Below are 13,994 nucleotides of genomic sequence, written 5' to 3' on the forward strand. Positions count from 1 at the left end.
ACCCAGTGGGCACAACTTGGTTGAAATAACGTTGATTCAACGTAATATGCAAACATTGAATCTACGTTTAATTTTTGTTGTTTGTATATGAAAGTTTGCATCAACGTAAATCTCAACGTTGATTCAACGTAAAATGTCTAAGGTTTTTTCAACGCTAATTTTTTAACTTTGGAACAACGTCAAATAACCAATGTTGAATCAACGTTGAATTTTGGTTGTATATGAAAGTTTTCATCAACGTAAATTTCAACGTTGATTCAACGTAAATTGTCTAAAGTTGTTTCAACATCAATTGTTTAACGTTATAATAACATCAAATGATCAATGTTGAATCAACTTTGAATTTTGGTTGTGAATGAAAGTTTTCATCAACGTAAATTTCAACGTCGATTCAAAGTAATATGTTCAATGTTAATTCAATGTAAATTTTTAATGTTGAGTCAATGTCAATGTTTATTCCTTTAAACTTACAAAATACACTGAGTTTAAAATATACTTGACCATTTTTCTTTAATTGAAACTTGCAAAAAACATTAAATATTATGTATCGTAGCTATACAGGCATGTTTAATAATTATAAAAACAGCTACTATGTGTAGATTTCAAAATATACCTATCATGCATTACTGTCGTCTTAACCATGGAGGTATAACTTAACTGACCTAATATTGCACACTTAGCATAATTAAGAATCTTTCGCGTTACAGGATTCGGTTTAAATCAGTAACTTTCTTGGTGATAAATTATTTGACCCTCTACTATCCTTAGCCAGGCCTTTTCTTGTCCAACCAGAGGTATTGAAGCAAGATATCCAAGAACCTTTGTGAAAGATAAAAACAAAACAAAAATATTTGAAACAAAGAAGACTGAAATATTGTTTTAAAGTTTGTATGGTAAATTTTAAAATAGTAAATACTTGAATACTATGTAGATAGTTGAAACAACTGTTCTTCCCAGACCAATCTACATTGATATACTGTACTGCAAGCATTACCAATAATGATGCAAATACTGAAAAATATTCACTATGGAATATAATATTGCAAACATGTACAATTAGAGATTTCTCTATAGGGAGTGGCACTTACCTTAAAACACATGTTCATTCAGTTTTATTACTTTTGATATGCAAAATATTAAATTAAATGTTGTGTAGTAGAGTATGGTAATTGCCTAGGTTAATAATGGACTTAAGCTAAAACAATTTAACTTTTTGCTAAATAATTAGGAACAACACCAAACATGAATGGATGTAGAACAAAATAAGTTTGAAAAATAACTTTAAAGCACATCTTTCAATAATAGAATGTTTTTTGTTGTTGTTTTTTTAAAGATTTAAATATATTTTTCATCCATGCTAACTTTATATATTGTGGCTGCCCCTTGAGGGGAAGGGAAAGCGGCTGTAGGTTGCCAGCATCTGTTTCCAGACATTCATAGGCGCCAAACAAGTTGTTTACCAACCATGGTGGGGCTAGAGTTGATATGATAATTGTGACCCAAGACCACAAAAGGGCTGTAAACTCGCATCAACAGGTTTCGAGAAAAAGGGCCAATAGACAGTATAATATGAAATTTGAGAAAAATGTGATTAATGCATAAATATAAAGTATTACCTTTAATCTTACTATTTTTGAAGTTTGGGTTCAATATTTCAACTCTAAACCTTAAAATTTAGTAATTTTATGAAGGCCATTCTACGAGAAACGTTTATAAATTCACCAACATTTCAAACCGCCATACTTCGCTTCCAAACAACTTATTCACCTACACAAAATGCAGGCCCTAAAGTACGGTATGTTGCGAAAGTATTTGTAGTGCATCGTACCCTGGTACAAAGCTTACGTAAATGTATACCTAAATGAAGGAAATAGCCTTGAATTAATTTAAAGAATACTAAACTGTTTCATGACCTGTCTCTTATACACATCTATGACCTGTTGGAAAAGATTTGGAAAGCCCTCTGGCAGTGAAGCGGACCAGAAATGATGTAGATTGCGGTTAAGTACATATTTTAAGAAACTAGTTGTTAAGAAACTTTAAAAAGTATTTAAGCCGACAAAACAATCATCTGCACTAAAACGTATTGATGAAGTAGGCTATATTTACACAACGACATACATGATTTGAATGACGTTGCGTAAATATACTTCATCAATAAAACGTATACTAAATAAGTATATTTACACAATAGAATTGCTTTAGAAATATATCTTCAAAAGTAATTTTCTAGAGCATAGCACCATGGTACGGACTATCTTCAGTACTAAATGAAGAAAATAACAAAATAACCTTGAAGTAATTCAAAAGATACGAAGCGGTTCATGTTATAAGAGACAGAATGTTAATAGGCAAGCTTAGGGTAGGTGAGAATGCTCTACCAAGTGAAGATGAAAAAATTGGGTGTTAAACATATTTTGCCTTTTATTTGTCGATAGTTGGGATGGCCTACTGCCTACCAAAATCAAAGTAGGCCTATGTAATTTCTGTTTTCTCGTCTTCGTTTTATTAAAACATCATCATGAGATCAATTGTTGAAATAAAGTTTGGTAAAATCTTAAACTCTGAGTTGAAAACACAACTTATTTTAAATGTTGCTTATACGTTAAAATAAAAACTATATTTTAACTTGACATTGAAAAGATGTTGAATTAATGTTATTACTAAGATTTTAATATCTCAACCAGTTTTCAACATTTATCAATTGTTGAAACAACGGTGAGTAAATAATGGGTGCTTTGTAGACACAATACATTTTCAACAATGATTAACATTGAAAAAGGCAGGCCTATGTTGAAATTTAGCGTTGGAAAAATTTTGATTGCAATTGTTATGTTAAAATGTCAACCGGATATCAAAGTGAATTCAATGTTTAAATAAAGTTGAGTAAAAAACTATATAAAAAACTATAAAAAAAAAAACAAACTTATGTTGATACTTTAACTTTAAAATCTCAACATATTTGCAATGTTTATTCAACATTAAAAAATGTTCAATAAACAATAGGGTTGTGGTTGAAAAACATATCACTTTTTCCACGTTGATTCTACATTAAAATACAAACTATAATTTAACTTGATGTTGTAAAAATGTTGAACTTAACGTTGTCACAGTAACATTAAAATATCAACATATTTTTAACGTAGAAAAAACGTTGAATAAACTATAGGTTTTTGGCAGAAAAACATAACATAGTTTAAAGGTTGATTATATGCTAAAATACAAACTATATTTTAACATTATATTAAAAAGATGTTGAACTAATGTTGTTAATGTAATTTCAATATCTAAACCATTTTTCAACGTTTATTTATTGTTAAAATAACATTAAGTAAGTAATGGATACATTGTATAAATACACAACACATTTTCAATGTTGATTCTACTTAGAAATAAAAATTATGTTTAGAGTTAACATGGGAAAAATGTTGAATAAACATTGTTATGTTAAAATCTCAACCAGATTTCAAAGTGAATTCAATGTTGAAATGAAGTTGTATAAAAAACTACATTTTAACTTCACAATGAAAAAAACATTGAACATATGTTGATACACTAACTTTAAAATCTCAGCATATTTGCAACGTGTATCTAACGTTCAAAAAACGTTCAAAAAACAATAGGAGTTTGGTTGAAAAACGTAACACATTTTCAACGTTGATTCTACATTGAAATGCAAACTATATTTTGAAAAGATGTTGAACTTACGTAGTTACTGTAACATTAAAATCTCAACATATTTTCAACGTTTATTTAACGTAGAAAAATGTTGAATAAACAATACGATTCTGATTGAAAAACGTAACACATTTTCAACGTTGATTCTACATTGAAATGCAAACTATATTTTAACTTGACGTTTTAAAGATGTTGAAAACATGTTGGTACTGTAATTGTTAAATTATCAACCAAATGTCAACATTAATTCAACGCTGAATTAACATTAAATTATCAACCGCAACATATTTTTAACATTGATTCAATGTTAAGTATATGTTGTCAACATGATTTTAACGTTTCAACTACATTTCAACGTTCAATTAACGTTGTATGCCCGCTGGGAAGCTTCCACTAAATCCCGCTACGACCTCTTCAATTACAATAACAAGTCCACCTCCGATCGTATACCCAAAATATTTGATTATAACCCTTCAATCCCTTCATTAACCAACACCATAAAACACGATTATGAAAACCTCAAGACAGACCCCTCTATTAAACATATTTTTGACAGCCCCACTGTTCTTGCCCAACGACAACCTCCCAATCTTAAATCCCTCCTTACATCATCCAGATTTCGGTATCCTAACCATCATCCGGATCAAGGTAATAAACCTTGTGGTGATAGGAGATGCCAACTTTGCGAAATCATCACCACCGACACACCATTTACAGTACCGGGCACTACACATCAAATACGCTCTCCTCCATTAGATTGTACATCTTAATGTTGTTTATTTTATTTACTGTGATAAATGTAATAATGGTAATTATGTAGGGGAAACAGGATGCTCCATTAGATCTAGAATTAACCAAAACCATAAAAGTTTTATACGGAACAAGAATAGGACTTCTACCGTCAGTCAACATTTCAACTCTTGCCAGACCACACTATTAATAACATGAAATTTATCATCATAGGCTATGGGTATAAATCCACCAAAGATAGAAAATGTCATGAGATGCGTTGGGTTTTAAGACTCTACACTCATACACTGGGTCTAAACAAAGACCTTGGCATTTTGAGCGGCCGGCTATACGTTCATTAACAAATTAGCTAACAGATAATCCAGTCCGAATTATTATGTCAAAGAGGCCGCATTCTGTGCACTGGCCAGACCGCCTATTGTGCCAATCGTTTTGTTTATCTTTTGTTTACCATTTGACTTTAATTGTTCAATTTGATGTTAATTGATTCAGTAGGCATTACGCTGAAGAAGAGAGCAGGCGCTCCCGAAATGTTCGTTATTAAATAAATTTTTACATATCCTGGAAAAACGGTAACCGCCTATGTCATTAATTTTTGTCATCATTCTACTATATGTTCATCAGGATATACGTGCACCCATCACTTCGATGCATCATAACTATATATAGTATATATATATATATATATATATATATATATTATATATATACATATATATATATACACTGCTATAAACCCAACTTTTTTCTTACAATATAACCTGTTTTACATGGAGGTATGCTAATTATATGTTTAGGCTCACAAATCTAATAAGCAATGTGTTAATTCCATTCAGGTAGACATTCGGCTACAAGCCATCTTCTCATAATGGCATCAAAATCCTCGGAAGAGCTTGATTGGAAGAGTATTATCAATCCTTTTAAATCATTAATTATTAAACTGCACAATGACATGGTAGAGAAAGATTTGGAAAAGGCCAAATTCTACTCAAGACAAAAGTTAGGAAGTCCAGTATTAGAAAAAATACAAACACCGCTTGAACTGTTTCAAAAACTGGAAGACTATAATATTATCACGGAAGACGACACTTCATTCCTGGAGCAGATTTGCCAACATATTAAACACAATATCGGCCTACATGAAATACAAGAGTACAAGAGTATGAGAAAGGTGCACAGAGAATTTGAACATCTCCTGGCTGTTAAAAGCGACCCGTTATTTGTTGGAAGAGACGATGAGCTGATGAGGATAATGAAGGCATTTGTGGAACTTGTGGAACCGGCAGGTGGGTGTTGCTGCGTGGTTCTCGCTGGTCCGCCTGGCATCGGTAAAACTAAGATATCCATCAAGACTTGTGCAATCTTCTCCCCCTATTTTAAGGATGGTGGCGTTGTTAAGTAAGATTTAGTATTGTATATTTTTTTGTAACATAGGTAAAAATAAATGTAAAGCTGCATTTACATCGAATCCGAAACCAAAATTAGGACCGCGTGTTCGATGCGCTGAGCGAAGGGGCCTTTCTTAAGTTCTGCCCAGACTATCAAATTTTGTTTTACAAACATTTGACATTTGACATGCCTATGTATTGTCATGAACACATATAGCCGCATCATAACTATATAGGAACATACAAGAGTTCTTTGTCGAAGAAAATTTAAGATTTAATCCATATATTTATTCGATTTCTGGTAGTTTCGGTAGGCTTCCGTGTGTGAATGTACTCTAAAAAGCCAATCACTCTATATTTAATGTTTTTATTTTCTTCATTAGCTATTGTGTTATAAAATGAAGTTGCTCTATAGTGATTCACTCACATGACCCAGTAGCAAGCTACAGTTTTTCAATAAGATTCAGAAACAAGTTACTGTACTCTTATAAGAATCTGTAGCAAACTACACTTCTCCTAAAAATTCCTGAAGCAATTTATGTTCCTCTGACTTTAAAACCAGTTACAAGCTACTATTTGGGTAGCAGGTAGTCAGTCAATTTTCTTTTCATAGGATCAAGTTGAAAGCTAAATGTCCTCCACACATCTTATTAGCATGCTACCTTTTCCACATCAACTTGTAGCATGCTCGAGGGCACTGTTTTCTACTGTAATTCAACATGAACTTGTAGCTACCATTTTTATTCCAAATAGCAAGCTACTTTTTCCCCATAGGACCCAAGTAGCAAACTCATGCTTTCCCACATGCACAAGTAGAAAAGTACTATTGAAGATAGTGGCAAGCTACGGTTCTGCCACATGTCTCAGTATTAGGCTACAGTCTTATATTGATTATACGAAGGATACCACGTGGATATTTGGACCCCAATGGAAATAAGTTTTTAATATTTTAAAACTTTTCTGGGTTACCCTAAGAATCAATAACTGTTGGCTGCTCTTCATTATACTGTATACACATACATGTTCTTTGTTTTGTTTTGTATTTAAAAATGGTTTGTGATTTTATTTGCTGAATAAAATAAACGAAATTAATTTTGCAGCAATACAATGGTAGCATTTCTACAGCACTACCATCAGGCGCTAAATAAAGTTTCTGGGGATGACTTTTTTGTGTGACTTGTGACCTCGTTTTTTTAAGTGTGTATCTATGTTTTATCTATATGCTTATAAAAAAGTATTTTAAGAGACCTTGTTATTTATTTGATTGTTGTTGAATATGTTTTTAAATAAACATATATAGGCCTATATACATCTGTATATATATATATATATATATATATATATATTTTTAGGTCTTATCTTGTGAATTTGAGGAATGTGGCATCATTTGGCGAGGCTGGAGCAGCCATCATGAATGCAATTGGCTTTAAAGAAATATCGCCCACCACGTTTAGTATCGATGATTTATTGCAATAGATGCCACCACAAGATTCAGGTATTAAAATATCTAAATAAAATAATAATATTAAAAATTTGTAACAGTAATTGATACTTTTGATGCCGTCCACTACAGGTAACCATCGCGTCTTTTTCATTACCATCACCATCATAGACGTAATCACTACCAACATCATTCATCACATAACCATCATCTTCAGTATTCTTAACATCCAGAATCTACAGTACATCATCACTGTCCTCATTGTTCTACCCAGCAAACATAAACAAACGTTATTAAAGCATTCATGAACGTTGTAAAGGTTGTGGTTAAGTTACGTAAGAAATTAACGTTAACACAACGTTGCATCAGCTTTTCCAAAATTATTTAATTAGAAATAACTTTATAGAATACTTTAATATTATTCAACAAAACAACTTTTTGAATACCGATTTGCTACACATACACAATACATACTCATCTCTCTTGGGAGAACTCAATAATGCTGCTGGTAGTAATCAGGGGATTTTGACACATATGCCTACATTCCCTGGCGGAGAGAAACTACCAGGGGTGGATTTGGGTGGGGGCAGCCCAGCCCCGGCCCCCGCCCCCCCCCTTTTGGCAGATAAAAAAAAAAGAAAAAAAGAAAGAAGAAAAAGAAAAAAAATGACAGCCCACAACGCCTCAAATGTTATTTTCGGGCGTCTAGAACACAACAATTTCGCGGGGGCATGCCCCCGGACCCCCTAAGACATTGTTGTCTCGATCGGCCCAAATTTCGCCCCCCCTCCTTCGGCCCCCCTTTTGGACATCTCTGGATCCGCCTCTGACTACCATTGGTAAAATGCCGTGTAAATCCTCTTTTTTTATTTTTTGTGTTTTCAGAAACCATTATCTATTTAGATAACGCAGATGACATTCTTAGGCCAAGAAGTACATCACGTGATGATTTTACGAACTTTCTTTGTGAATTCCTTGAGGAAAGTAAACAGCGAATAAAGTTTTTGATTACTACCAGGTACAAGATTGATAGTGACGTCCTAATTGAACGTGAAAACTTCCATCAACTTGATCTAAAACCACTCGAGTTATCAGATGCTGAGTCACTTCTACGCCGCTCTTCTGGGATTCTTAGCCTAGACGATGGATTATGCACTAGTTTGGTGTCTGTGTGTGGTCGTAACCCACATGCAATCAGAGCATTGGCAAGCCGTCTGAAACAGGGGCAGATCAAACCAAAGGAATTACTGGAAATTCTGCAGAAACCTGTTCCAGATAGTCGGATTCTTGATTGTCGGTACCAAATGAACATGACAGAGGATGGTCAGGAGATCGAGCAGCAAGAAAGTGTGCTCAGATGCCTTCGTGTTTTATTTAATCAACTCGATAAAGATTCAAAGAAATACTTAATCAAGTTGTCTGTGTTTCCAAGTTTCTTTTACGAGGAAGTTGCAACCGTCATTCTTGATAAAGATGAAAGTATGATTAGTTTGTATCTGCAGGATCTCTGTATCTACGGGGTATTGGAATTCGAAAAGCTTGACCAGTTCGTAAACATTGCATCTGGTGCAGGTAATTTTAACCAGTACAATTTACATACATTGGTGAGAATGACATGTGCAGGTGCAACAAAAGAAGATGACTCTCTCAGAAAACTTAGAGACACGGCAATGGCAGCGTTTCTTAAGCACTACCATCAGGTGTTAAATAACATTTCTGAAGTTGCAAACGTGAATTTTAGGGAAGGCCTTGAAATGTACCAGAACGATAAAGTCAATTTGATGCAATATATTGAGCATGCAGCAAAGATCCAGTCACAACAAACCGCTAAAGAATTGGACTTTTCTAAAGAAGATAAACGATATCTCATAATCGAGAATTTGGTTGATGCAGATCGAAGATCAGAATATTTTAAGAACGCTTTAGCTAAGGCTGAAAAGGAGAAAGACGGGATCACATACAGTTTAATATGTGCATGGCTTGGTGAACAGTACATAAGCCAAGCTAAGTTGGAGGAGGTGCACGAAATTGTAGACAAGGGGTTGACAACGTTGGAAAAACTAAACGCAAGCGAGAAACATCATAAGAATGCAATGATAGCTAAGGCAGCCTGTTTGTACGTAAAAGGGCGAGCATTTGCTAACCAGCGAGAGTACAATGACAGTCTGGACAGTCTTCAAAAGTCGTTGGATATACGAACGAAACTCGAGGGAGATCACACGATGACTGCTCGCACTCTTAATGCAATCGGTAACGTGTTTTATCTTCAGAAGAAACTTCGGGACGCCCAACGCTATCACGAACAGGCATGGGAAATGATTAAAAATATTACAGAAGGCAAACCTGAAGTGCATTTGGATTCCTCTGTGTATGTTATGAACTTGGGCGCCTGCTTTAGAAGCTGGGGTAATCGGTACATGGATGCAAACGAACCAGAAAAGGGAGAGCAACAATATAATAAGGCTCTGGAGTGGTTTGATAAGGCCTTAGAAATGCAGCACAATAGTTTCCCTGGGTTGGAAATCGAGCAGACGGCAAAGATCTTAAAGAACAGGGCGCTTTGTCACTTTGAATTGGAGGATTACAGTGAAGCATTACCTGATGCAGAGAAAAGCTTAAGAATTATTCAGCGTATTTTCAAAAAAGAAAACCCAGAAACAGCAAGATGCCTGTTCTTCGTTGGTACTACTCATCATCACATTGGCAAGAAAATACTGAAGTCTACCGAAGTTTCAGAAGACGAGAAAGGTAGGCTGGTCTTACCATTTTGACATATTATGGTCATATAGAAAATAGAACACAGTTATATTTTCTCTATGGTAATTTGTCTTATTTTATTTGTTTTAATACTGATCATGTAGATATTATCTGTTTGATTGCCGATTTTATTTTACACAATAAAAACAATAATAGTTATGTAATGTTGTATAGAGATCTTCTAGTCGATACCCCAGGAGGTTAATTTTTAATACCCCGGGGGAAATTGGTTATACATTTATAAAGCTGAAGTACCTACGTACTTATTATGGCATCCCCGTTGTTCTGATGAATTTATTGTTTTATTCGTCAAGCCTTTTTGGAGACGGTGTCTTGATTCTTTTTTTTAAATTTATAAACATTAAAAAAAATATGAGATTTCGACGGTTAAACTTTGTGTAAGTTTATAGTGCAAGAGCTGTCTCTTATACACATCTAGATGTGTATAAGAGATATATATACATATACATACAAAACAAAACGTTATATATATATATATTTAGCAGTAATTAATGCTATATAAAACTCGATTATTTCATATTATTTAATTCCACTACAACATTGTTTCTTATGGTTTGCAGGGCCAACCACAATCTTCAGGCGGATATGTACATCATATAATATATATTATATATAATATATATAAGTTCATATATGCGTAATTAAACATTTTTTAATCTCAATTTCGTACCTTTTGGGTCAGTCGGGCGGGGCCAACACTACAGGCCTAATTTGCTTTTATTTGGTCTAATCCGTCTACCTCACAATTTGTTTATAATGTACAGTATACAATTTGCCTCACAGCAAGAAGATCATTTTTTTCTTCAAAACAAGACATGAACCGCTTCGTATCTTTTGAATTACTTCAAGGTTATTTTCTTCATTCAATAAAGACAGTACGTACTATGGTGCTATGCTCTAGAAAATTACTTTTGAAATATATTTCTAAAGCAATTGTAATGTCGACACGCACGTTATTATTTGATTCTTTAATGTTATTTGACTATTGATTTGAATGATGTTGTGTGAATATACTTCGTAAATACCTTTTAATGTCACATCGCAGAAAATAGTGCAGATGATTGTTCTGTTGGCGCATAGAGAAAATCTATTTTCTCTATGGTTGGCGTCAATAACCACCACTAGTTTCTTAACATGTACTCTACCGCAATGTACGTCATTTCTGATCCGCTTCACTGCCAGACGGCAAGATGATTGTTTCCAAATCTTTTCCAACAAGTCATGAAACAGTTTAGTATTATTTGAATTAATTCAAGGCTATTTTCTTCATTTAGGTATACATTTACATAAGCTTCGTACCACAGTAGGCCTATGATGCACTACAATATTTTCGGAACATACTTTAAAGTTTGTTCAACTATTTTGTACACGATTTTTAATGTCAACATGAATACGTTTTAGATTTACTTCACTACAAATGACCGAAATATTCTCAATAGGTCTAACCTGGCTCTGTGACCATTCTACTATTTTATAACTATACTGTTTGTTTATTCTGAAATCTCACATAGAATACGAGTACTAATACACGTATTATTATATCTAATAGTTTTCATTTATCTATCTTTGGACCTGAATTTTGTGTAGTGAATGAGTTGTTTAGAAGCGAAGTATGGCGGCTTAAAAGTTGATGAATTTATATACGTTTCTTCATAAAATTACAACATTTTAGGGTTTACCTTTGAAATATTGAACCCCAACTTCAAAATTAGTAAGTTTAAAAGTAATATTATATATTTATGACATAATCACATTTTGCTCAGATTACATGTTATACTGTCTATTTAGCCCCTTTTCTCCGAAAACCTGATGATGCGAGTTTACAGCCCTTTCGTGGTCTTGGGACACACATTATTGTATGGCCTTTACGGCCCCAAGATAAATTATCTTGAAATTTTTTGTTCAATTAGTGTTGATCAATTAAATACAATTCGCCTTCCAATTCGAGACCACCTTTTGGATCTGAAAATATTGATGGCCCCGGGGTTCGGTCAAAGATTGTTATTGGGTTCTTTAAAAAAGTGGTCTTGAATTAGAGAGGTCTGTTAGTGTGGCGGTAAAGTGGGGATGGTGATGGTCATTACTTGGAGGGTGTCCAATGCATAATTGCTTCCCTGGGTTTTGGAAAGTTATCATTTTCATTATCATTATCATCATCATCATCACCAATTTCAGTATTATCTACGTTATTAATATTATCAATAGGCCTACTGTTAGTATATATATTTTCTATTTCATTTTTATTTCATATTATTATTTTTATTATCCTTATCGTTATTATTGCTATAATTACTATAACTATTTTTACCATTTTTTAAAATTATTATATTATTTAAATTGTTTTTATTTCAGCTGATGCTCATAAAAACTTTGAAAAAGCTTTGAAATTCCTCGAGGATGCTTACAATATGGAGCACAAACTAGGACCCGGCAGACAAAGCCAAGACTACGAAGAACTGAAGAGGGAGATAGTGGATGTTCTGAAATCCATGGGTGAAGACGAAGATGCGATTGTCCGGTGGGAACAACAATTTGCAGTAAGTTTTATTTGTTAAATATGATGATTTCGCTCTTTTTTTAAACGAAGGCAATTAACTTAAAACATCTTCTTTTCCTTATGTTAAAGGAAACAGACAAACAAAAAACAGAGTGTTAAGAAAGTTGGGCCAACCACATCATCACCAGCCACGCTCGGAGACGGTGCTTCCTCGGAAACAGGAACACCTCCTGCCAAGAAAGGACTTCGAAATTTTTACATTGCTTAAAACCTTGCATGAGATTTCGACGGTTAAACTTTGTGTAAGTTTATAGTGCAAGAGTTCTCATCACATACAAAAGGCCTATTTATTCATTCGCTGCTAAGGTATCAAAATACTAAAATTACCCTGGTGTGCTGCTCCACCCATTTGGTGGGCAGACAAAAGTAACTGATATCGATTTTCCGGGTAGAGGGACCACCATTAGTGGTGCAGGAAGTTTCCTGCACCACTATAGTCACTAGATATGGTGACTCTTCCCACAGCACACTCCAAGCAACAATCTTCTCCTCCACTGATTCTCACCTTGTCCAAGCCCACAACTCTTTTCCTCCTCTGGCTCTCAGGCCTCTTGGGTTATTAACCGCCGTTCACTCTTACTTGCCAATGGGAGATACATCATACTCTACATTGTCGCCAGTTTTGCAACATGCCAATTTGTATGTGAGCAAGGTATTTTAAAAGGAGAGGGATAGTGATTATTGAAATTTCATTCATTTTTAAAATATAAATAAAATAAACATGTACAGTATGTGTAAAGAAAATATGCCTAAATCAAGCTTCCATGAAGATATTAAATTATATGAATATGGGGATCCAAGGTCAGTTGTAGCATTTATGGTCATATTGTGGTAAAATGTTTCATTAGAGAAAATAGAAATATGCAGATTTTAATATTTATGCTGCCACTATTTCGATTGACCTTTCAAACCGTAGTAGAAAACAATAACTGTCGTTGTATGTAAACTATTATGAGAAATATGGCGACTTTTCCAGATTTTCGTTTGATGTGGTAAATGTTAGTTGTTGTATAATCCTTAGATAATGTGCTTTGTGTTTTAGTGATAGCTAAATTCAGATTTGGCAGCCATATTGGCTGCCATTTTGGATGTTCACAGAGGCTAAAATTGACATTTGGTGGTGGCAATGTATTTTGACTTTTTAAACTATAGTATAGATAAAAAATATTGTTCTATGTAAAATATTATAGGAAATTCAAATTTGGAGGCCATTTTGGCGGCCATCTTGGATTTCTCAAATTCCCCAAGGGTAAAATAATATTACCCGGTGGAATATCAATCTGGATCACTTGTAGAGCCACAATCCACTGGAAACAATTATGCACCAAATTTTGGACGCTTAACCACCATAGCACCCAGACTATGAACGCGATATGTTCATGCTATGGAGCGCCATGAACGT

The 13,994-nt window shown here is 34.0% G+C and overlaps 1 protein-coding gene across 1 annotated transcript in view; it reads left to right on the forward strand.

Annotated features, from left to right (window-relative positions):
* Positions 1–13,988, forward strand: part of LOC117109305 — a 15,571-nt gene extending 1,583 nt beyond the window's left edge. Inside the window, exons 2-6 of the mRNA XM_033251578.1 lie at positions 5,265–5,826; positions 7,169–7,311; positions 8,143–10,005; positions 12,388–12,572; positions 12,662–13,988. Coding sequence (XP_033107469.1) covers positions 7,293–7,311; positions 8,143–10,005; positions 12,388–12,572; positions 12,662–12,691 — 2,097 coding nt within the window. The 5' untranslated portion in view covers positions 5,265–5,826; positions 7,169–7,292 and the 3' untranslated portion in view covers positions 12,692–13,988. The remainder of the gene's footprint in view (positions 1–5,264; positions 5,827–7,168; positions 7,312–8,142; positions 10,006–12,387; positions 12,573–12,661) is intronic.
* The last annotated feature ends 6 nt before the right edge of the window (positions 13,989–13,994 follow it).

Source organism: Anneissia japonica, unplaced genomic scaffold (genome assembly GCF_011630105.1).
Source record: "Anneissia japonica isolate Jap-2015-1 unplaced genomic scaffold, ASM1163010v1 scaffold287761_len698747_cov189, whole genome shotgun sequence".
In the NCBI taxonomy this organism is placed as follows: Eukaryota; Metazoa; Echinodermata; class Crinoidea; order Comatulida; family Comatulidae; genus Anneissia; species Anneissia japonica.